The sequence below is a fragment of the Notothenia rossii genome (genome assembly GCF_949606895.1).
Source record: "Notothenia rossii genome assembly, chromosome: 2".
NCBI lineage: Eukaryota > Metazoa > Chordata > Actinopteri > Perciformes > Nototheniidae > Notothenia > Notothenia rossii.
In genome coordinates, this window is record NC_136904.1 from 17,919,227 (window position 1) to 17,945,578 (window position 26,352).

General features: G+C 44.2%; 1 protein-coding gene across 3 annotated transcripts in view; it reads left to right on the forward strand.

Moving 5' to 3' along the window:
- zfhx3b (zinc finger homeobox 3b) overlaps positions 1–26,352 on the forward strand; it is a 140,842-nt gene that overhangs the window by 47,260 nt on the left and 67,230 nt on the right. For all 3 annotated transcript variants that reach the window (XM_079663436.1, XM_079663437.1, XM_079663438.1), the window contains exons 2-4: positions 5,058–7,568; positions 7,717–8,296; positions 11,091–11,587. In XM_079663436.1, the coding sequence (XP_079519562.1) occupies positions 5,094–7,568; positions 7,717–8,296; positions 11,091–11,587 (3,552 nt within the window). In that variant the 5' untranslated portion in view covers positions 5,058–5,093. The remainder of the gene's footprint in view (positions 1–5,057; positions 7,569–7,716; positions 8,297–11,090; positions 11,588–26,352) is intronic.

Sequence of the window (26,352 nt, forward strand, 5' to 3'; positions counted from 1 at the left end):
GTTGGTGAGGTTGAGCCATCTAGCTCTTTCCTGCACCACCATAATTCCCATTGCCTTTCCCGTGGCCTGGACGGCGCAGCGTTGAACGCGGAGACAGATGTCCGTGATCGCGGCTATCTCGTCCAGTACTGCCGGTCCAGGATTACTCGATAGATCCTCGCAGAGCTCCGCTTGGTAAGCGGTTAGCAGCGAGGAAATGTTCAAAGCCCTGGCAGACAATGCTGCGGCTCTGTAGGACCGTTCAGTCATGGTTGACTGGAACCGGTCCGCCTTTGCCGGTAGCGTGGGGTTCCTGCTCGGTGTAGTCGCCATCCTCGGGAGGAGGTGAGCTGCCACCAGCGGTTCCATCGGCGGTATGCGGAGCAGGCCGAGCCTCTCCATACCGTCGCAGTCTAGGGGAGGAGGCACCCTGGATTGGGGCCTTGTTGCTGAAGGGCCGGTCTCTCCACGAGATCGACACCTCATCCAACATCTCCGGGAAGACCGGCAGGAGTTGCCTCTTTGTCCTCGTTGCTTGGGGCAAATTTTTCCCCTCGTAACGGGACCTGTAGGTCTCCTTGGCCATTTCGGGCCATGGGATGTCTAGGCTGGCTGCGGCACGCTGACACACGGCCTGCAGGTCTATACTCAGACAGGGCAAAGCTGGTGTGCTATCGCCCGGGAGAGCAGCCATCGCTCCCGGCTTTGCAGCCTGAGCTGATGACACGAAGACATCATCGTCTTGCTCATCAGAGTCGGACAGGAGGAATCCAGAGGTTTCATCCTCTTCGTCCTCCATGTAGTCCAACTCCGGGACATCATCCGCGGGCGAGACCATGGTGAGGTCCAGTTGGGAGCCCCAGCTTGACACAGCGCGGGGCTCCGCTCGCACGTCCCTCGCTGCCACCGAGTCCCAGCCTGACACGGCGCGGGACTCCGGTTCTGCAGCTGCCACTACTGATGAGCCCCAGACCGACACAGTGCGGGGCTCCATCTCTGTGGTGGACGCCCCCGTGTCCTGATTTCCGTCCGGTAAATCAGAGGACATGAGGGAGTCCTGACCCGACAAGCTAGCTTGGCGTGCTAGCCGTCGGCGGAGGCTCTTGATGGTGAAGCGGGCACAATGTCCGCACGAGCCGGGGTTGTCGATAGCCTCCTGGGCGTGTTCCAGCCCGAGACAGGACGAGCAGACCTGGTGTGAGTCTGTGCCTGATATCTTCAACCCGCAGCCACAGAGCCGAGCCTCCGAGTCCCTGACTCCTCTGGTGTGAGGGAGAGAAGCGTCCATCTCGGTCGCCGTGGTGACGGCGTGGAGAGGACCCGCTCGTAACAGGTACGTTGCTGAGAAAAAATACTTCCCCAACTGTCGTTAATCCGGAGAAAAAACGACGGTGTAGAATTTTATTCTCAAAGAATATTAACTGGTGTGTTAATACCCTTTTTATCTTCCCCTCCTCTGGTGTGAGAGAGAAAAAGAAAAAACGTCCTCGCTACCGTGGTGTCGGTAGTGAGGGAAGACAAGCTAGCAACACGTGTGTTGCTAGCTTGAAAAAATCAAAACCTTACCTTTATTCCCGAGGAGAAAACGGCGAGGTCGATTTGCAATACTAACTGGTGTGTTGGTATTAACAGTCTTCTTGCAGAAGTATATATAGAAGTAGCCGGCGAGCGCCCGTCGACCGAAGGTTAGCTTCGTAAATCAGTCTGTGGACCGTTAAGCTAGCTAGCTACTGATCTTTCTCGAGATGTGCTCTGAAGCGAGAAGAGGTGTTTGAATGACGCATGCGGCGTAGCGCAAGCTACTTATAGGGGGTGGATTCCCTGACGCTGACGTCAAGATCACCAGCCAATCAGGATTGGCGTAATGAGATTAATGCTTCTGTTTGCTCCGCGATGAGGCGCATCCCATAGTGAGACATCGAACGGAGTGTTATGAATGAGAACTTATAACTTATCTCATTTTCTATCTCCACAAAATGACATCCAGACCCACTCTTTGACAGTGTTCATTAGGACTCAGGCCTTTTCACAAGGTTTAACCTTATATGCTTTGTTAGGGTGGGAGGAGATTAAATATGAAATGTTATTGTTTAGTTAGAAGGGAGAGAAAGAGAGAGCAGTAGGGGGACCCTGGCATAAAGCCTTTGAAGGCAGGTGGCAGCAAGAGTGTGTGTGCATTGGCGTGCTCTCCCTCAGATCAGCTCAGGAATTTTGCCTTTTCTTCCCTCTGATTATCTCTTATTGTCAGTTAAGGCTTGTTTTGGCTGCATACAGCCTGCCTATTGTCAACCCAGTAGGCCCACATTCAGAATTATGATACAACACATGGGCCATGGCAGGGTGACTTGTTTTGCGCAACTAGCATTAGTGCCAGTATTCCAAAGTTTTGACAACTTTTCTCCATATCACAGTACATATCCATAAATAATTCCACTCTGCAGTAGTCACCTTTAGCAGGCTGCTCCATCATTTTGATTTGTGGTTATTAACACTGTCAGCACACAGAGACACAGGCCTCCTCCACTTCCCCTCTCCTTCGACCGCGTCTCTTTGTCTGTCTCCCCGACTTGTTTAGTGCCTCCCAGAGATTAAAGCTTTTCCTGCTTTAAACAGGTGTCACTGAGCCAGGCAGACCTCCGAGAGACAAACAGTGTTATATCTGTTGGCCCATCTGCGACTCCCCGACTCCAGACAATCCCATTGCTCATCAGTAACCACTGCAGGTTATTGAATTACACCATCTTGATTTTAAAGGGCAATCCTGTTTTCTGTAAGCAGTGGACACACCAAGCTGGCTCAAAGCTCCAGCACTGATCAAGAGTCATCGTGTTGTCTTGTCTACTGCTAATTGCTTCAGGTATCTTACAGGAGTAATACGAATGGATGGGTGCTACACTCACTACTGTACACTGTGACTTTTTTCTCAGACTTAAGTAAAAATAATCAAAAAAGAAGACTTTAGAACTTTAGAGGTCATTGCGAATCAACAATCTTAACTAGCAGTTGTGCTTATTGCATAGTGTTCCCAGGCCTGCTTGAGAAAGGCAATGGAATCCGGAGGAGGAGCTGATGGAATAGATTACAGGAACAAGGTGTGAAACACTTCATGCTCAGACAGGACACATAGACATTTTTCCCATGAGGCAGTCCTTTTTAGGCATGTCATATTTTATTCTTGTTTTCATTTCATTTTACAGTATATCCATAGGCTTTTAGTTGAAGAATCACTGTCTGTTTGACATGTGGCATATCTTTATTTCATGCATTCCTCTCGCTGCCCTCAGTCCATTTGTGTGAAATGGCTGTTGAGCACATTGCCTCTTATTAATGGAGCAGATAATAAATACAGACCAGTAACGCTAGTATCCCCTCACTCAATGTGACAGCCATCTCTAAATCATGTCTGGCTGTATAAAGCAATCTTGTTAATAAGCCAGCCAGTCTAATATCTTTCATTTTATATGCAAAGCAAGGCAGGGGTCATCAGGGTCATCTCAGTGTTGTGTCAACAAAACAATTGGGTGGACCATACTGACAGAAATGTCTGCCCCCGGGTATTTATGACAATAACATATACATCATCTTTGCAGTCAGGATGTAAATGCATTGCTTTATCATTAAAGTAATTATTTCTTTATACGTTTTTTTTCTTCTGTAGTCCAAAGACAATAGCAAACCTTTGAAATAGACGTCCATTATTTGTGTAGTTTGAGTGCATATAGACTACAGAGCTCTCAGGTACTATATGTTGTGTGGGAGACAAGCTTCATCAGACATTCAAGAAGCAGCAGACAGACATTATCAATCTATCCTCTCTCTCAGTGGTTAATATGTTGGGGTAGTGGGGGTAGACTCCATTCTGATCACAGCTGAAATTTGCATCACTAAGTAAATAAGTAAATAAATCAAACGCAAGCAGGGAATGTGCTAATCAAGTGGGACATGGCAGTGAGCTTGGTGCCGGGAAACTTTGCTCATGTAATATTCAGCACTGCTGGGTTAAAGGGCAGCCCAGAGTTATTGGTTTCAGCCCGATTGCCCCCTTTAATCAATGTTGGCTGCATCCCTTTAATAAAATTATTAGCTCAGCAGTATCTTGCGCTATCATTTTATCTCTTCTGCGCTCTAAATTGCAGCCTGTGTTGGGCCTCTCAGATGCTCGGGGCATGGCCAGCTCCCGTAAGCTCAGCTCCCATTTATTATTTTAGAGGCGAAGGGTGGCTGGAGTGTTTGAAACCAGGCTGAGCGTAGAGGTTATTGGATGCAAGATCTAAACACAGCTGCTGTGAAGTCCCAACCCAGCTTATGTATTTTTGGCTCATAGAAAAACTGACTTTTACTGCTCTTGTTATAGATCATACACATCCATATCAGTAGTGCACATGTATTATATCCTTCTTTATATATATACATAACTTGAAGATGGAGTGATAATGGTGATACTGTGAATAATCTCTTTTTGTAGATGCAGTTTTCCCTTTTTCTTCCAGTTATGTAAATGTACAATGTGCTGATGGGTGGCTTCTCAGTGTCTAATTATCTCACAGAGAATCTATTTGATCCATTAAGTTAGCCTGTTTCTCCTTTTTTCTGACTGCAAGTTAATTAAAAACGGATGTAGGATTTGCAGAATATACGATTAGGGGTGTTGTTTGGAAGGTGAAGATAAAAGATGGTACCTTCCTGATATGGCAGGAAGATGAATCATGGGCGGCTTATTAGTGCTTGTCTCAGGTATTGTGTTTAAGTACCTAATCTAGCGTAATGAGCAAGATGTCATTTTTCCAATTATATATCAGACTTTTGTCTCTCACCCTATGCACTATACATTTGATTTTCTTCTTTTAAAGTTCCTATTCATAACATCTTAAATGTTTTTCTTTAACCAATCTTTTCTCAATAGGCATAGTTATATTTTAGAAAATATAGACATCTTTGTTTGCAAAGGCATTGTAGATTATGAGTTGTAGCATGATCAACCATGAGTTGTTTTTGCCTATGTTTTTGTGTCTATTTTTAAATCTAACATCTCAATTTCAACAATAACCCCTTATCTCACAATTTTTGTGTCTCTACAGGCCTGGATGCGATGAACGCCTCATGTAGGCATCAGCATGGACAGCTGTGAGTCTCCTGTGGTTTCTGGGACAGACGATGGGCTCGGCTCCTCCCAGCAGCAGCAACCACCACAGCCCTGGAACGATCACTCTAGCTCACAGGTCCCTTGCACCAACCAGGCCCCTTCCCTGGACCCCTTGTCCCTCTCTGCTTTGTACCTCTCTCAACCCAAAAACTCCAGTGCATCTCATGACGGAGTGAGAGAACCACTGTCCCAGCAGCAGCAGCCAAAACAGACATCACCCGAGGCCCACCGTGATAGCTCTGCCACAGGCCAGCTGCATCCCATAAGAGAGGGTCTTGAAGAAGAAGAGCAAGAGGGAATAAGCTGTGGAGAAGAGGAAGAATCTGAGGACTTAGATGAAATGGAGATTGACAGCTGTTTCCCAAGTCTTCAACCCTTTCCTGGGGTGCCAATGGCTCCTGGGGGAGGGGGCATGCCCACTCTTTTGCGACATCAGCCCACACGACAACAGGGAGCACCTGAGAGTGGGAGTGACGAAGGAGAGGAGGAAGAAGAAGAGGAAAGTAGTGATGTGGAGAACCTTGCTGGTGAGATAGTGTACCAGCCAGATGGCTCCGCCTATATCGTAGAGAGCATCAGTCAGTTGATCCAAAGTGGTGGGGGCATGGGCAGCCTGCTTCCCACAAACTCTCTCACCAGTGTGGGAACACCGGGGGATCCTGCTGGGACTTCATCCTCGGTCTACCCTCACATCATCAACACGTTCCACATAGCCTCGTCCTTCAGGAAGTGGTTTGGCAATTCAGACCAAGGTTTCCCCAATACCTCAACCATGGCAGGCCTCAGCCCTGTCCTGCACAGTTACCGTGTCTTTGATGTGCGGCACAAAAGCAACAAGGATTACCTGAACAGCGATGGGTCTGCCAAGAAGTCCTGTGTATCCAAAGATGTTCCCAACAACGTGGATTTCTCCAAATTTGATGGGCTAGCCCTATATGGCAAGGGTAAGCCCATTCTCATGTGTTTTCTCTGCAAGCTGTCCTTTGGCTATGCCCGTTCCTTTGCCACTCATGCCGTCCATGATCACCGCATGACACTGTGTGAGGACGAACGGCAGCTGCTAGGGGACAAGCAAGCATCTGCCATCATCCAGGGCATTGGGAAGGACAAAGAGCCCCTCATCAGTTTCCTGGAACCAAAAACAAAGAGCACTTCTCTGCCACCTAACCTGCTCCCCAATAACTCTGGCCAGAGCTTCTATGGCACTTTTAGTGGTGTCCATTTGGAGCCTGGATGCAGCAGCAGAGGCAGCGAGAGCCTCCTCAACAAAGACTCTGACTCTGGTCTCAACCACCAACAGCAGCAGCAACAAAACCCACTAAGCTCAGTCCTCTCTCTTGGAGGGCTGAGCATTCCCAAAGCATCAACTCTTACCTCGTCCTCAGGCTCTGCCAAAGACTCCAGTGCCCTGCTCAAACAGGGAGGGAGAACAGAGGAGCCTGCTGGGAAAGAGTTGGCATGCAAGGGAGAGGATGGGGACACCAAGGGAAATGAATACAAGGCACACTTATCGAGCCAGATTGGGTGCTCGGAAGAAGAAGAACTGTTATTAGGGGAGGAGGAAGATGAGTTGGAGGCAGAAAGCACTGCAGCGGCCTGTGGTGGTAACAGTAGCAGTGGCAAGGGTGAAGCAGGGGAACAAGCTGTCTCAAACCAAAGCATTTCCAAATCTCCTTTATTAATGCCTAGTAGCGCTCTCCAGCCTTCTGCCTGCACCTCTGCGGTCAGTTGCACACTAAACAGCAAAGAACCTGCTTCCACTTCCTCCTCTGTCAGGAAGGAGGGTTCAATGGCAGACGGTGGAGGGAGGACCTCTGAGCTCCCTCTGAGCTTTAACTGTCAGGGACCCACTGTTCCCATGACAATGGCGGCAGGTGCTGTCAGAAGGAACGAGGACGAAACTGCTGGCACTTCCTCCTCACCTCTGTCCTCCAATGCTGCTGCTGATGAAAGTGCCAATCGTGATAGTGCCACAGCTCCAGAACCAAATGATTGCTCAGCAGAGGGAGAGGAAGAAAATGGAGCCCTTCTGCACCATCACCACATGCTCCATCATCATCATCATCTCCACCCATCATCTCAAGGCCTCGCGCACCTCTTCCCAGGAGGCTCCTGTGACATAACAGGGATGGGCGAGTGTTCCCAGAACCATGGGCCTGGTGGCAGTGGCAGTGGGGTAGAATGCCCTAAATGTGACACCGTTCTGGGTTCTTCACGCTCCTTGGGTGGACACATGACCATGATGCATTCACGCAACTCATGCAAGACACTGAAGTGTCCGAAATGCAACTGGCATTACAAATACCAGCAGACATTGGAGGCACACATGAAAGAGAAACACCCAGACTCTGGAGGAACCTGTTCGTACTGCACAAGTGGTCAGAGCCACCCTCGTTTGGCTCGTGGAGAAAGCTATACCTGTGGATACAAGCCCTTCCGGTGTGAGGTAAGAAATGGGTTGCCATTAAAGTTTTTTTTTTTGTTGGTGGTGAGCCATTCAAATATATGTCAAATGGGAACCGATGGTTAATGTAGCATATGTTTACTTTATTGCAGTTCAAATATATATATATATATGGTCTTATATTTTCTAGGTGTGTAACTACTCGACCACCACAAAGGGCAACCTAAGCATCCACATGCAGTCGGACAAGCACCTGAACAACATGCAGACACTAGCGAATGGAGGCACCATTGGAACTGGACAGGAACAGGTATTTGGACATACCCCAGGAGGAGTGGTTACAGTCCCCTCAGTGACCCAGTCCAGTAGCCATCACCCTCCACACCACCATCCAACACAGTCCTCCACGCATATGGCTGGACCGTGTGGGGCCCCCTCCCCGACCAAGCCGAAGAGCAAACCCACTTGGCGGTGTGAGGTATGTGACTACGAGACCAATGTGGCACGGAACCTGCGTATCCACATGACCAGCGAGAAGCACATGCACAACATGATGCTACTCCAGCAGAATGTCACTCAAATGCAGCATGGACGACTTGGCTTGGGAGCAATGCCTTCACCATCTGAAGCTGAGCTCTACCAATATTACCTGGCCCAGAACATGAGCCTTCCACCAGGCCTCAAGATAGACCCAGCTGGAGCTGAGGCCCAGTTCCTGATGGGGAGCTTTCACCTTGATCCCAACATGGCTGCCCTGGCCCCTGCACTTGGTGAGTGCCACTTTGCCTTACTTGCTCTCAGAAATGACCATAGTAAACACAAAGTCCCCAGGAATTATTACTTTTAGAATAAATTAGTTTCAGTTTAACTAAATCTTGGAGAACACAACTAATTGTATTTAAATCACTTTTCATTGTGCTAACATACAACATTAGAAAGATGGAAAATTGCATATTGCCCCTCTCTTTTGTTTCTTTCTTATGCCCTAGCCTAAGGTATACATGCCCTAGTAAATGTAACATTATTCTCTCATTTTAAAAGCAGAGTGTCTCTGAAATATAAAGTAGGAGTGGTGAAAGAAAGATAATCCATTTGAGACAAGTTTATAGCTGGGGGCTTACCCTAGACCCTCTACATATTTCCTTACTGATGGTGTTCATGATCATTTTCATTACGACAGTAGGCCTATATGCTCAATGCCTTTATCCTACATCAATAGTTAAACATTCTAGTGCCAAATACCAGTCAATTATATGTACTTGCTGTACATTTATCTATAAAATAAAGAGATACTTTTGTTTTTAACAAGACATCAAAGTAATACTGTTTAAATGGAATTTTGAAAGAATTGTGAAGTTAATTTTGTGATACCTGCTCACAAAAGGTGAGTTATAGTGTTGCAATTCTATTTTTTCTTCTCCATGCCCTATATCTCAGGCAGCTACCCTCAGCTTTTTCATGTCATTATTCGGTAACTGCGGCTGAACTTTACCACTGGAGTTCTACATTTTTTCAAAATATGTAATTGGTGCTATAAATTGTATCTTGGTCAAAGAAGGGAGGTTAGAGGGCTCAGCATGGGTAATTGACAAGCATAGCAGAGCGTTTGGCAGGCCAGTTACAACCCAAAAGTTTGTACAAACTTGTCTCCAACTGTCGTCAGTTCAAAGGCAAACACGTATTGATTGGTGGGACTCATTCTTTTGAGCTTTTCTGCCATCTGGTTCATTTTCCTGTGAGGTGAGTTGTAATAAGCATGTTACAAGGGAGGCAATGATGACACAGTCTGCGCCCATAAACTAACGGTGTTATCCTCTGTCACACTTTAAGGAACTCATAAAGCCATCATACACAAACAGTTTGATGTTAACTCTACAGTATGATACATAAGGCTTTGTAAATCTCTTGGAGAATCTGCCATAACAAGGAGATCCCAGACCAGGCAGCTAAAGCAAGAGGTTATTTTTCATGCTCTCACTGTGGATTTTTGACTTTTGAGTGTATTGCCGAAAAGATAGATAACAAATGTTAACCTCACATGATCTCACCCTCATCCTCGTTCCCAAGACTCAGCTACTGTAGTGAAATGAAGATATGAGATGGAGGGCAAGAGAGTAAAAAATAAGGGAGGGGGATGTGATTTTAAGCTACTCTTGCTGGAATGTAATGTCTCACATCACATACACTGTGAAACAGCACAAAGGACAAGTCAGAGTTATGCACTTTAAAACATTAGTGTGAGAAAGTAAATAAGCAAGATGCTAATGTGTTTGGATTTTCTTTTAAGATTCATATAGCATTATCCATCATATATATGATATTTTAGAAAAAACTTGTGTTCAAAATACAAAATATGTGAAAACAAAGCTCCATACCAGGGTCTTCATCGAATGGTCATCAACCAGGGTTCAGGGAGGAGTATAAGCCAAGTACGGGGTAAATCATTGAATCTAAATATAGTAATGCTGCATGAGAGCCAGGTAGAAATTAGAGATGCAAGGTTCAGGAAAAGATGGTCCTGATATAGCTATTGGATATGTTTGTTTGTAAGATAGAGAGTGTTAGAAGCCATGAATGCAGAGCTGGGTCTGTGAGTAATTTCAGAGGGCTTCTCAAAGGTCTCCCTCTCCTGGCTATAAAAACTCAGGTAATGGAGAAAAGTCCAAGAGCAGGCTGCATACTGCAGCAATAAATAAAAAGGAGCTGCTGGAATTAATTTAGTGTAAAGCTGGGCAGGGTCAAGCCTGTATGCTCAGTCTGGGCAGTTAAAGATCAGCAAGCCAAGGTAAAAACTCTGGCTGCTCTTACCTCATATTTTTTGCATTCATTTTTCAGACAGCCTACCCAGACTGTATAGACATCAGTTCTACGGTTTGTGTCATATGATATGTGCTTGCTGTGTTCCCCCCCCCCCCTCCCCCTCTCCTCATCGTTTAGACTCAGTACCAAGAAGAATTAATCTGTTAGGTGTCCATATTGATTTAGAGGCAATCTGAAGTGAAAAAAGCAGAAGAATCTAAGGAACGAAGTGGATTTTTTTAATACAATTTTTCTGTGAAAAGTGGCAACAGATTTGATTTACAGTAATGTGTGCTTTGGAACTCCTTAGTTCTTCAGTAATGATAAAATAACTTGCTTTTTCTGTGGAGCTCATGGCCTCTGGAGTTGATTTACAGAAGGCCATGAAAGTCCAATAGCCAAAGCAGGGCTATGTGTATGTTCTTTCTCTGGCAGTGTGAGGTCTTCATGGAAAATGTCCCGGCTTTGTTCTTTCTCAGCTCAAAGCAAGGTCCATATACAATTGAATGCTCGTGTAGTTTATCCTCCACGTGATTCTATACTGACTCACACAGATAAAGTTAAACTTTGGAAAACCACACTGAGATGTAATTCAAAACACTTAATCATTCAAATCATTTAACAATGATGTCCTGAAGTGAAGTACTGAGAAATAAAGTGATCTTTACAACTGGACTCCAGTTCAGAGTGTTAGCTTTGAATATTTCTAAATGTCTCTTTTCCTCTTTTTTTTGTTGTCTTCCTTTGTGTATCCCCACATTTTAGTAGGTGGGGAGATCCCTATGGATGTGCGGCTGGGCAGTGGGCAGTTGGTGTCCGAAGAACTGATGACCCTGGGAGAAAGTCTATCACAAACCAGCGACCCCTCCCTCAAGCTCTTTCAGTGCGCTGTATGCAACCGCTTCACCACTGACAACCTGGATGTGCTTGGCATGCATATGGGAGCTGAACGCAGCCTACCGGAGGAAGAATGGCGTGCTGTGTTGGGCGACTCTCACCAGTGCAAGTTGTGCCACTATACCACTCAGCTCAAGGCCAACTTCCAGCTGCACTGCAAGACAGACAAGCATGTGCAAAAGTACCAGCTTGTGGCCCATATCAAAGAAGGGGGCAAAGGCAACGAATGGCGTCTGAAATGTGTGGCCATAGGGAACCCAGTGCACCTGAAGTGTAACGCCTGCGACTACTACACTAACAGCCTGGAGAAGCTGAGGATGCACACTGTCAACACCCGGCATGAGGCTAGCCTCAAACTCTACAAGGTTAGTACATCTCCTTTATCAAGTCTACCACTCAACTTCCAGGGTATTACCATTTAACTATCATTACTGAACATATACCTAACTGGGCGTAAAGAGCATGTTCATAGGTAGAATGTCTCACTATTTGAGGTTTTATAATATGACCAAGAGAAGCAGTATGTTTCTGTCATATTAAGGAATATTTTATTATCCAATTAAACTTTGATGAGTCCAACCAAAATGGCAACATGTGTCAGGAATCCTTGATACTCCTCCGCAAGAAACAATAAATGTTCCAGTGCAGCCCACAGCACTAAACTAGCTGCTCTTCCAAGGCATGAATGATAGCTTTGTTGTGTGCCTCTTGGCTTCCAAGTATTCATATAGAAGCAGGACCACAGTGCTGCTATGAGAAGAACATGGCAAGTGAAGCTGGCTTGGAGGCTTAGGGTGAATCACTAGGAGACGAATAAAGAAGTGTGAGGAGACAGAGGTTTGGTGCTAATACTCCTCGGAGCGGGAAAGGCTGAATCGTTCTCGACAGCCGTATTGATTTTTGCTGGACTTGGAGCTTCACCTTCTCCTCTAATCATTCCATAATAGCCAATGGATGAACACTCTCCGAACAAATGGCCATAAATCTAACAGGCCTGATTCCACTTAGGTACCTATCCTGTGAGTCTGCGGCTTTGGTCACTCGGCGCTTAACCCAAACTGGCATAGCTGCACATGCACAGACACATAACACACAACAAAAAAACATACAAACAGTGACAATATACACTTTCTGCAAGCCTACATAACATACACACCAGCAGAATCCAAAATATAACACTGTAATTGGCATCTTCTAGTGGATGTTGCCTTTATTTATAGTAAGTCCACTTTATTGTCAAGTGTTTGACTCTTAAAAGGTAAACAGGAAGAACTATTTAAACAGTTATATTGCTTGACATTTTTATGATATCATAGTGTGACAAAAATGCTTGTGAAAGAATGTGCTGCTTGCTTCAAGTAAGGTGTTTTTAATCCAATTAAAAAAGGACGGTTTAATGGGACATTTAAACCTCCTGAAAAGGATTTCTATTTGAAAATCATCCAGAATTATTATTGGAAAAGATAGAAAGGGTTTTGTTAAAGGGGAATGGGTGATGTAGGACTCATAGTACAGTGGTCATTCGGCCAGGCGACACAGGAGGTGTTGAGGGGAGTAAATGCTGTTTTGCACCAGCACAAGCAAGAGGACCACAGGAACAATTTCAACTGCAGATGTTATTTATAGATGCATAGAAATGCAAATATGCAACACAATCTGCAAATATGTTGAGTCAGTTGTGAGACAGCAGAAAATCATAGGCAGTTATCCTTCTGTTTTGTTCTAGCGCCCATGGTCATCCTCTCTTGGCATTAGCTGCTGGACTTACTGGCCCACAAGCCAATGACAGTCTCACATTAGACCAAAATAGACAGACTGTGGCATTCTCTCTCTCTCTCTCTCTCTCTCTCTCTCTCTCTCTCTCTCTCTCTCTCTCTCTCTCTCTCTCTCTCTCTCTCTCCCTCTCTCTCTCTCTATCTCTCTCTCTCTCTCTCTACTCTTTGGAAAAACTTGTTTTTTTCTCGGTTTTCTCATGACAGGTTACAGTTTATATTACATTATCCTTGTGCTTTACACTTTGCTGTAAACCTGAAAGGCAAAAGAGATTTTTTTTCCCCCCCTCTTTCTCTTTTTTTTTAAGAGAGAAGAGACACATGTCATACTGCAACTCAGGCTGCAGGGGATTAAATATGTACAACACATCCAGGCATGATCATATTTTATGACTTAAGCCTCTTTGATGGCTCCATATTTCTTAAAACCAATTGATCTTCTGAGTAAGAGTGTACGCATTTGTCCAGAAATTACCTGTTATTTCAACCCGAGAACACGAGTAGTCCTCATAAGCTCTACTCACAACAGACACTACTCAAAAACAGAGATGTTCTGAACTTGACATGAATCATTAAAGTATGTTATGACTTACAAATGTGATTAGCGGACAACAAGTACATGGTTGTGAGGCCTCTTTTGGCTCCCCACTTGACAGTGTCACAGTCTTCATACTGCATTTGATTTACTGTCCTGGTAGAGATACTGACAGGCAGTAACCCACAGTGGCCCACAATCCCGTAAACCCAACTTGGTATATTATGCATAGACGGAGAAGAAAAAAAAATCCCCATTCGTTTATTCTTCCCAAAAGAAATCTGATGCAAATAGGACCATTTCTAACCTTTTTGGGGAGAGAATAAATCATCAAGTCAGCATAAACAGGCTGTATGATGTGGGAGATGCTTGGGACACTTCACCCAAATCAAACTGGTTTGCATTAAACAGGCCCTTTGTGTGCACAGCTCCATATAAATTGGAGCCTGTAATTACTGGAATTAAAAAGGAAGGTTTAAACTGAGGGCTAAACTGGATGGGATAATTTGAGAGTCTGTGGTATGCGGCCCATATTAGGGCTTTCTAAAAATATCACCCCCACCACCCCAACTATTGGAATGTTCCAAAAAGACCACAGAAAGTTCCTGCCAGTCATCCTGACCACATTGACCAACACACAGTGGGGGGTGATGCCATCTCCCCCTTTATAATGTGTTCTCTGTTGAGACATACCCATTCTGAGCGCTTTGTGCTCAGCCAGCACACCACTGGTCTTTAAAGTTACATTCTCCTTTTTTCCCCCCATTTGACCATGGGATTTTAGTGGCATTGATGAAGGCATGATGGTTACCCATCTGCTCCTAGAGTGGTCACTCCTAAACACTAACATATGGGTTCTTTCGAAGTATCCAGATAACCCAAATGTTAGTGTACTGTATGTTTATAGAATATGTAGCGTCCCCTGAGACTCTCTCTTCATCTTTTTTTGCAGTTAGCCACGTATAAAATCGTTGAATATTACAGCCTTTATACCAGTCCTAGAAGGCCTCAGGGCTTGGCCGTGTGTTAGTGTGGAGGTGAGATGAGTTAAACTAATCCAGCTCCCAGGCCCTGGCCGCTCTGGCCAGACAGAAAGGGTGGGGCCTAGCCAGGCCCGGCCACAGGCCTCAGCTTCCAGTCAAGGGTTGGGGGAAAGGGGAGGAGCATAGGGAGTTAGCTGGCTACCTTCCTTGTCTCGGGGGCCGGTGCAATCGGCGGTAATTGAGATTGATTGGATGTTATTTTTCCTCTTGCAAATGTAGTCCATTAGCTTGGCACATGCATAATCAGTTTAGAGCGCAGTTAGCCGAATGTAATCATGTTCCTCTGTGTCTGCTAGCACAAAATCCACTCCAGATGCCGCTTGGCCATGGAAAGAAAGGGAGAAAGTGCCGTCACTATCAGATGGGGAATCTTTAACCAAGAAAGTCCTGACACCCCTCCCTCTCTCCGGGTCCCGCTCTATTGAGCTCACACATAACTATACAAACCTCTAACCTATCTCTCTCTCAGCCATACACTCATAGTCATATGCACTATCTGAACCTTTACCATTGAGAACAGGGCTTTTGTTCATATTTCTGTTTTGAATTGCACTAACATAGTGTTAAGTGAAGCCCAGTTGCTGGCCTATTAACTAACACAATACATCTGTATATTGTAAGGAATTACTGCGCTTATTTTACCCTTCAGTGCAATCCAAAAGAATCCGTGAACACTGAGGAAAGAACATGTCTAAACTCTACAGAGAGCAAATAATCACAATGAAACATAAAAGTGGATGAGAGTTAGTCATGTAAATTAAAGGATTAGTGGTTACATGAAAAGGCATTAAGGTGGCTCACTGGTGATCCTACTCAGCAGAAACACTGGCTCTTTCAGAATCAGGAATGCAATCTGTGTTGACCTCTCCCCATTAATGATCTTGACTGCCAGGAATGACTCCAATTGTTTGCCTATTAAATTGTTTGTTGTTGGGGTATAGCCTCTAACAGGTTATAGTTGTATTCCAGCTATAGGAAAATATAAATCAAACTGAGCTCGCAAGTGTATTTTGGATGTCCGCGGGAGATCAATCCAGCTGACTTAGATTGAGGCCAAGTGCTATATGACAGGATGTTGAGAGTTTTCAGATTTTAAAACATTTACAGGATTATCATAGAATAGTTTTGCCCTTCACCACAGTGACAGGGTTCCCATTTGCATATCTAATTCCTCCACTAAGCCTTAACTGTTCAGTGAGGTCCCAATAATTGTTTATGTTGTGGTGGGCCTATTGTGTGGGCAAACAAAGATGCCCAACCTGTACCTCTGGCGAACGTCAAGATAAAAATGACTGCAGGTACTGTAAGATGTCCTCTGGCAAAATGACATCTAGCGGGCGCCTGGCCTTACCCGCTCACCCACCAGACATTTATAAGAAGAGGAGGGGTAGGAGGAGAATGGAGAGACAGACAGGAGAGAGGGGATGGAGGGGGAGGGGGGCGACAGGAGGGTTGGAAGGATAGATACTCTGCTAATTATCATGGCTAGCCTATGATTGTTCAGTAATAGTGCTCAGTGGGAAAGGTTGCAGCAGTTCCAGGAAGAGCTGAGCTCTGATTTACTGGTACTACCGCTCTAATAAAGCGCTTGCTGCACATCCTGGGAGACAGCCCATTCTCTCCTTTCACATGCACAAGCGTGTGAATGCGTGCACGCACACACACACACACACACACACACACACACACACACACACACACACACACACACACACACACACACACACCACACCACAATCTTGTGATCTAAAGTGCCAGCAGATGACAACATAGGGCTCATTAAATGTATCATTTTAATTGTTCAAAGCGAAGTTCTCACAGTATGAGTTGTACGATTATGTGTAAAAGATATAATAGAAGCATCACTAAGGAAGTATTTGAATTCTGTATTGGCCCCCTGTAACACCTTCTCAGTCAACATGGTCATGATCCTGATTCCAAATTGCCCTCTATGTATTAGTTTTCGGCTGCATGGCGTTGAGCTTTTAGTGACCTACCTCAAACAGATATCAGTTACTCTGAGTGGTGAGTGGAACAAGGAAGTAGTGGCGTACAAGTGAAATCTGGGTGGATTGGAAAGAGGGGCTGTCATGCAAGTACTGTTATGGGGGGCTGGTAGGGTTTAGTGTTTGGCAGTATGCAAGAATTTCACAACTCTTCTAGCTCCCACCGCTTGAGAAGACAAGGGAGAGGGTGGGGCTTTGACCCGTGGCACAGCTGCTGCTGCTGCTGCTGCTGCTGTTGCTGCTGCTGAAAATGTGCAACTGCCCTTCTGTGGCGGTTGCTCTGACCAAGCAACAGCGAAAGAAAGCTAAAGATGGGGATTAGAAACCTGCTTAGACAGGGGAGGTTAGGTTTTTCCCACCTTTTGTTTCAAAGGCTTTTTACCACAACTGCCAGAGTTAAAAAGGCTGAGTGCATTACGAGACCATGTTCTCTGTCTTTGGTCTGTGGTGGCGATAGAGATACATTCTCTGTGTTCCATCACACAGAGCCGTAGGATTAGAGAAAGGGTAGAGATGATGTTTTACATTCTCAGCTGAGAGTTGGAGATCCTTGGTCATTTAATTAATAGTTGTTTGTTTTGATACGTTGTTTTTCGTTTTTGGACGAGAGCAGCACAACACGCTCCTGCCTATGTGCAAGGAAGCTGCTGATCCTGTTATCTCCAGCATAATCAGCAGAAAAGGCAGATTGGTGTTTCAGTAAGGAAAGCAATAGGAGGTAGGGTTATAGCAGTTTGTTGGGCCGGGTTTCATAACCGTTCAAGGCTGAGATAAATGATACTATGTGTACTGTAGATGGCTTTGTCACTATAGGCAGTGCCGAATAGTAAAGCTATAAAGTTTGTACCTCCCTCCAGAACCCCTGTTTCCTTTACATTACTGTCAAATGCCTTTAGCTCTATGCCCCTAATCCACTGTCTGTTCTTACTTCCGTTCTACCTTTTCATACTTTCTTCTCCTTTCTCTACAACATTACTAAACTTAACAAATAGGGAGTGAAGGGACCCAGAAAATAAACCAGTAAACCAGTGGGTGGTCTACATTGGGGATCTGTTTAAGGTTAAATGTCTATAATCCAACCATGCTTGTAAACTAAACATTCTCCTGAATCGTCTGTCTGGATCCCCAATCCTACTCCCTCTATTTACTCTTAGGCTGGTTAGAAGTTCCTTGTTTCTCACTTGAGAAAAGACTTCTGTTAACTTTAATGTGAACATATGGTTTCTCTTATTAAATCCGAAATTCTAGTTCCTACAACAAAAATGTAAAAACAATTCACACAGGGTTTAAAACTGTCTTTACAATTGTGATTATTACAAATGGCAAAATACCCTTCTAATTTCAGCAAACTATTTGACAGGAGATGTACATATTGTTAAGATTATTCTCCTGCACCAACTGGATCATCTCTTTGTTATACCTCAACTCTGCCTGCCTCTACCTTGCCATGATGATATTACAGATATACTGTATCAGTTATGGGCCAATGTTTTGACCAGCTCCACTGCAAAGATGGCAGAGAGATATCATCCCTTTCTCCTTGTTTTGGATTTAATGTAATTATTTGCCTCCTATAACTTGATGCTCAGTTAAATGTTTGATAGTCAAATTGCTGTTAAATAATTTGTCATGTAGGCTGATTGTCATTGTTTACAACAAAACAAATAACTCAAACTTAACTTAAATTTAGTTTAAATGTTTTGTGTGACAGATGTAATATCTGAAGTTATGTGTGGCTACCTACAGGCTTACAAGAAATATTAATATAGTAGCACTGAAGCTCATTTTGGGATTTGAGTGGTCTAAATAGCACCTTAATGTAAACTCTATATACACTAAAATAAACCAAACTTAGCTGCTGATGTATTTTTGGGTGAATGGAAACACACTGTGTGGCTATCACGGCTTCAACGAAGCATCTCACAAGTCTTTTTACCTTACTGGTCAATACATCTAGCTACCTATAGCCAGCACACCTGAAAGACTAACAGTGGTAAATGGCAGGTAAACACTGCATTGATGAGGCCAGATGGAGACTCCTGTGAATCTAAGTAGCTCCTAAGCTGAAGGGATGGAGAGAGTGAGGCAGGCAGGCTTACCGGCTCTGTGCCATCAATACATCACTGGCTAAGCCACCAGATTAATGGCCTCCGAGTGGTCAGGGCCACAAAACTACTCAGCTCTGAGGTCTGTGTTCAGTGGAGCTGTACATGAAAGCAAGGTAGGCTGAAGAGACAGATGAGGAAAGGGGAGGAGGTCTTCGGTACCAGGATGAGCACACAGGGACCTCTATTCTGTTTTGGTTTGGCCTACAAAGTAGAGTCATGGGACAGATACATTTTACAGAATGATGGATATGTGCCCCTGGCTGATGTTTTATTCCCCTTGCCTTGTAATGTTACACTTGTAGTCCAAAAGGATTTTGGAGTTGCTAAACCCAATGTTATAGGCATAATTGAGTTGTTATAAATACATGTTTGTAAGTGAGAACATGACACAACCTGTTAGCCTTATTTCTTTGTGTCAGTCAGCCAGACTCAAACCCATGCTGGATTAAAAGTACTTCTGCCATTTAAATAGCATTGCATTTATTTGACCTAGACTTCTCTTTGTTTTAACAAATCTTCCCCTAGGGTCTTTCCATTTTGAGGTGCATTGATTATTGGTGTGCAGAACGCAGCATTTTCTGACTATTGTTAGGGATTGGTCAGTGAAATGCTGCATGCCCTCGTCAAAGCAGTCTATTTTGGATGGGAAAGGCTTGAATAAAAATCTACCCGTTTCCTGGTAAATACATTCTGGGTATCATTTCTATTTGAAAAAGTGGGGCCTCTGAGGCCTTTTCCATAGTGAGAAAAGCCATCCCTTCCTGAACTTCATGGCTCTAGTTGGCCATCCCTGTTTGGCCTAATTGCTTTGTGCATGAGTCGAGGGTTAGAACTGGGAGCTGTAAATCTTGTCAAGGGTTACGCAGACAATGTTTTCTCCAGATGTAGAAGAAAAGATTTCATCCTTTTGTAATTAAGCGGTACAGCCCAGGGTGTCATGCAGCTTTTATTGGGGGCCCTGGAAAAGATCATTTTGCACCTTGTTTTCTCATCATGCCTTTTATTCTTCAACACAAAAGATGGAAAAAATTGAAAGATTAAAATGAAAAAAGTAGCAAAGAATAGAATGTCTTTTTCAAACTGTTATATGGAAATTATTAGGTAGTGATGTAAGAGGTTGCGATGGGGAGCGTGGGGTAGAGGCACAAAGGGGACAAAGTCATGGAAGCACGGCAATTACATAGTTCCCCAGATGAAGAATATCAGAAAAAATGTCTTTTTTTTTACCCCAGGAATGTTCCCAAATGTTATCTTTCCCACGGGTGCCGTCTTCTACACCTGTGTTCTACTTTAAACTGAGAGAGAGGGGGAGGGAGTTGGGGAAAGTGATAGTGAGTAAAAAAGAGAGAGAGACAGCTTTAAGAGTTGGGGACGAGAATACTCTTCAGTTTCTCAAGGGCACCGATACTTTATGGCCTTCACATTCCTGCATGACAAACTGATGCCCAGAATAGACAGAGTGGCGTTTAAGAGTTTAACTACCATGCCTTTAAGCCCCACCCCGACATATCATCTCTGTTCCTTGCTCAGCTTCACCTCACCCTGTGCCGTTTATGTGGCACATCTCAGGGTCACACTGTCTGACGCTTTTCTTTTACAAGCCAAAGTTGGTGAAAGCGAGGGACTGAAGTACAGGCTTTTGTTCAGTGTAAGCAGTTGCACACATTTGTGTTTTATTAAGTCCTTTTCAATCTTGTGTTGATTTACAGAGGCCTCGAAGGTCTTTTCAGAGAAGCAGGCGAAAGAGGAAGTCTACATATCCACTGAACTCCTCTGGCCAGTCGCAGATCATAGACTATCATTTCTCACTGCCTTCCTTTCCAGCCCCACAAACTCCCTTTTATAATGTCACCACATTCATTACATTACATTACATTACATTTAGCTGAAGCTTTTATCCAAAGCGACTTACAGTAAGTACATTCGACCAGGAAGATACAACCTTGAAGAAAACAGAATCATATAAGTACATCAGGTTTCATAGAGCCAAACATTTCAAGTGCTACTCAACTGGCTATAGATAAGCCAGTCCTTTATTAGTATATAAGTGCTCTGTTAGCAGTTCTTTGTTAGTAATTCTATCGCTCGAAGTGGAGTCGAAAGAGATGAATTTTCAGTCTCCACCATTTTGGAGCCAGGATAGCAAACCCACGTGTTTTTGCTGATGAGAACTTGGGTCTCCCTCCCAGCGAGGCTGCAGCGAGCTGTTTGGCTGATGCAGAGCGAAGTGCACGTGCTGGGGTGTATGGTTTAACCATGTCCTGGATGTAGGAAGGGCCAGATCCATTCGCAGCATGGTATGCAAGTACTAATGTTGTACATTCAATCAACACTAGTCTTAAAATAAAGGACTGCTGCATAATTCAAACTTGGATCCTTCCTTTAGATGGCCTATCTCTGTCACTGGATAGGAATTTCGTTAATGTATGCTTGTTAGGTTGGAATAGTCATGTTGAAATCATTTGAACCATAATGGCTGTCTGTGCTGCTACTGTTTAAATGAGAACTGGGAGCCGTTAACGTTTGAACATGAAATTGTGAGATCTGGAATGCAAATTATTATTCAAATGATCAATGTATCAATTTGCATGCTGAGAGGCGTGAGGGAGAAAGCATCTTAATAAGTTATGTAAAGAAGTATTTTTTTATTATTTGTTGAGTTTTTAGGAGTGAGGCTGTGTACATTTTCCATTTATGAGACATACATCTCTTCTCTCTACGCCTATCACACACAACTCTTACTACATCATACTATGTAACACAAACCCATCAGCATACTCCCAAAAAATCATTGTGTGCTCAACAATGTTTAGACACACATTCCCTTCCTGGTTCTCAGAAAGTATCATTTTGCAGACAACCTACAAACAATGTGAAGAGTACAACAGGAGCTTTGCCGATACATACAGATCGTTTCATTACCCAGTTTTCGTTCTCATTTTGAACTTCTGGCCATATGAAATGTCAAAATGTCTGGATAATTGGATATTAAATAGACTTAAACTACAGACTTAATTACTTGGGTTAAAAGGATGGAATAGGTTGTTGGTGTATTAAGGTGTTTAGGGTTATCTGTAATCATCTGGGAGTCTTTAAGTGGACGTACTGGATCAGGAGCACGTTTGTGTTTGAACAGCCTGGAAAATGAGGCCAACCAAAAATAGGGAAAAACATATGTGTTGTGAATGTTATTCTAATAACTTATCATTGAAGGATTGGGTGGCCTATAGCAGAATACTAACCATGAATGGCATATGTAGTTAACAGAGATCAGTCCTTACATCTGGAAAGGTGGATTTTCAAGATGAGAGATCCAGCAATGGAGTATTCCCAGTATTCAACTTCACTTTTAAATCATTAAAAATGATGAAGCCATCTCCACAAAGTCAGAGGTTTATGTACAAAAATCAAACACCATCTGCCATTTCTGATCAGAAGCAACAGCCATCAGACAAGGGTTACCAAGGCAGAACAGGAAAAGCCATTAACTGCCAATCACTGCATCGATCGACAAGCCAGCCCCACTACCACCCCCTCTCTACCCCAACCCGCCCCTGCCCACAGACACACACATACAGTTCATTGGCTTTTACTGTAGAGTGCACACACATAAGCAAAGACACGCACATGTGCGCATTGCCTTGCATAAACCACTATCTCTTTGTGCACCAGAACTACGTGATGGGTAACATTTGGTGGAGTTTGTCTTTTTCCCGCCCGAACCACGTTATCTTTTAAATTATCTCGAGTCTAGATTGCAGGATCAACATTCTGTTCGGTTTAGATAAAGCTTGTCTGACTTTCTTTTATATTGGCTCAGTAGAACCAATGTGTTACTTGAAGGACTGTCTAGATTCCGTTAAAAAGATATTTCCTTCTGAGCATAGGTTTGTAATCTCCTCATTACCGAAATGCATCTCAGTAAAGTCCATTGCTCTGCAAAATGAGAGTAGACATTCTATTCTGCCCGCTCTCCCTCAACATTTTTTAAGTCGACCCTCAGATAAAAAGAGAACTAATAGAGTCGGTGAAGGGCAAAAAAAAGAAAAAAAACTAGATTGATTTTTCTTTCCTCCATTTTCAATGGTGTCGCTAGAACTGAGAGTCATTAGAAGAATATTTACCTACTTCCCAATTTAATAGAGATGCTGTGTATCAGGATGATCTGGATCAGAGGTCAGGGCAGGGGGGAGCAATTAAAGTGTATGGATCTAGAAGCTCAGGGCCTGTCCCATTGTGTATGTTGTTGGCAGAAACAGATAGGTGAGATAAAAGGGAGGCAGAGCCAATATGTTTTGAACATGACTGTATTAATGAATGGAGCGTTGTTACTGATGGAATAGTGATGCATTAGGCAGGAGCACGGATGAGTGTGTAAGCACACCACACACAATCATAAGCTTGTATTGACCGCATGGTTTTGTTCCTGATTGTATACATAAAATGCACTCATATTGTACTTGTTCAACTATGACATGTACTTTCATTCAAGTTAAACCGGTGTCCATTAATGCATGCATTCACTTCTAATGCTAATTGTGCTGTCTTTTCTGTTACTTGCTTTGGTTAGGTCAGCCTTCTTTGGGGCCACACAATAGCCAGAGACAGAACAGATATGATGGATGTGGCCTGGGGCCTATGCACTCGCTCTGCGTCTGCGGTGGCCTCATCCACGCATCAGCCACGGGGAGAGGGAGGGAACGCAGTAGGGAGGGGGGGAAGGAGGGCAGAGATACAAACCAGACCAGCCATTTTCCTCGTTCCGCTCATAAATATTTGTGTGGCTGATTTATAAACAGTGGAGCAAGAGAAGAGATCAAAGTGAACTGTAACGCTTATATAAAACGAAGGCTTTTTCACCACACTGCCCTACACACCATGCCCGTGCCTATTAAAGACAAAGCTATATATCACAAGGCATATTGGCAAGAGGACTGAATGGCCACTCTCACAGCTAAGTCTTCCCACAGTTGTGAGTCTAGTTCTTATTGCACAACCCTCGAAGGCTCTCAAACACTAGTTAAAGGCCATCAATATGTGTTATAGATAAATCTCAACCTGTTCGCAGCCTGTGTAAACTCCCAGAGGTCAGTGGCTTCTTAGGTAGATTTTAAATGGCTGTAGTAATGCCAGACAGCCATATGAAAACATAGCAATGCAGTGAGGAGTCATGTGTCCCGGTAGTGGTAGAGTAGTGTTGGTCACAGTAGACAGCTGCACATGCTGATTCAGGCAACCAGCTGGTCAGACGCAACACAAAGGCCAAACCTCCTGTACGGCAGAGAGGAGGGATTAGGGTGGGGTGAAACAGTGTGTGGAGGCTGTATATGTGTGTGTTTGTTGGAGTAGAGTACTGGTCTCATGTGTCCAAGAACTGCCCAACACTGACATCTACAACTAAAGCATTATATTCCCGCTCAGAGCAGAGCAGACATTCCACACCTACAAGCAGTGTTTACCTCGTGCCCCCCCTAATAACACACACACATACAGTATATCTTCAATCCTACCCCAGCCCCCACCCCTACCATTGGTTCCCAGCCAGAGTGCAAATGTGGGGGAGCAAGAGGTGCTCTCCTCTGCCTCTTAGCCTTTCCCTGACTAAGAACAGTTATGGCTGGCAGATGCAGAGGAGCACCATGAAGATGGCTGTTCGCTGACCTCTGTGGGAGGGAGAATAACACGGGTAATGGGAGAGAAAAGAAGGCCTATTTCAATGGAGATTCTCCCCTTTGTCCACCAGTAGGACAGGGTGTGCTCAGTGTGGTGAGGCCTGGGAGAGTTGCCTGTACCCTCTGTCAGTCTGTCTGTCTGTGTGTGAGTGCCTGGAGACATCTGGTTCTGTGGGAACACAGTGGCATTATTTTTACTGGCACGTCACCTTGAGGTTACATAACACATAACTGCAGGTTTTTGTATGACCACATGGTCATATGTTTTCATTTGCCTATGTATTGTAAAGCAATGATTTGAGAACTTTGTTTTTAGTGTATGTGTAGCATATCAGTTCATTTGGAAAGATAATAAAGGTATGTTTCCATAGCCTCTCCTATAAGTATGAGGGTATTCTGCTATCATGAACAGCAGTTATAAGAATCAATCTTTGTCTTATATGTTGATGTCCTCCCTACACTCTGTTGTATATATTGTAGATGTGACTTTAATCAGGTAGGCAGGCATTGTATGGAGGTTTGAGAGGGAGTAGACTGCAGATTGTCTTACCCCTGGTGAGTCTGAGTTTCTGTGCGGAGAGTTCAAAGTCCTGCTGAACATCAGAGGGCTGATGCTGAGTGATGCTGACTAGCTGCAGCCTGTGGTCTGGAAAGGGTTACTGAATTATTACTGACGGTTTCAGGGGTAACTGTCCGACCACAGGACTGGGGAATATTAATCATTTATTTGATTGTCCGCATGTGCTGATTAATCAATTTGAGAGGGATCTGCAGGATTAACTACCCTATTATTCCCCTGTAAGAACAGATAAGAGACTTTAAAATATCATATTCCATTTATCATTTATTTTTAGGTCCCTGCTGATGAGGGTGAAATAAAAACTGAGGTGAGATCAGGAAGAACAGCAACATGGGAAAAGCGTTGGGGGAGGAGGATAAGAGAAAGAGGGATGAGGAGAGGGAAAAAAATCTCTTAACTGCAGATTTTAGTACTTCAGAAGATGGGGGAAAAGATACAGCTTTGTTTTTCTTCAAACATGGCACAGAAACCAAGTTGTGCAGCTGGGAGTGAGAGAGCGGAGAGAAAAGGGGGGCGGAGAGACAAGAGGAACAGGAAGTTGATGGGAAAGTGATAGCTGTCTCCACCTGGAGTATAGCCTGAGCTGTGTGTTTGGAGGGAAGGCAAAGCAAGGGAAAGAAGTGAGCTGCTGCATGTGATCCTACACTGTACTCTGGTTTAGGTAAGTTTGGCTCTCATACCAAGTATAGTTAGCTAACAATGTCACAATACCTGTTTACCTCACTCACTATCTATTCAGTTTATAAATTCTCAATCTGCCAGCTGTTTAATGTGTTATGTCATGTGGTAATGCCTTTGATTCCAACATGCCTCCGTTTGTAAATACAAGAGGCACTCAAAAGGCTGTGGTTTCTTTACAAGCATGGCGCCCCCGGCGCTTTGGTTGGGAATGCATTGAGAGGGAGAAGGATTGAAAGAGTAAGGGAGGGAGTGAGAGGTGGTTAGAAACTGTATACACTTCCCGTTGCTCTTCTGCCAACCCTCTCCCTGCTGCATTTGGTTGTGCAGGCAGGCAGTGAGTGAGAAATGTGAGAGGGAGGAGTATATCCTCTCTCCTGGCTGAACACGGCACCTAATTATGCACTTTTCAGCAGGTTTTCCCTTTAACACTTTCCTCCCGGGTTTGAGATTAGTGCTCACCATGCTTGATTTACTGCACAATTACTGAACAAGAGCTCTATCTAATCAATAAACAGGAAGGAGAAAAGTGGTAGGCTTTGAAGTATAGTTTGAGATTTTTTGCACGATTGAGCAGTGTACATGGTGTAGCCAGTAGGGCAGCTTGGCCGCGATGCCAGCCTCTGAAACATCTACTATATCAGGCCCGCCTCTTTGCTTTACCAGCTCTTTAAGCCTCTTTACGGTGCTAAACTACTGGAATGGAAAATGACATCTTTTTATCTGACCACTGCTT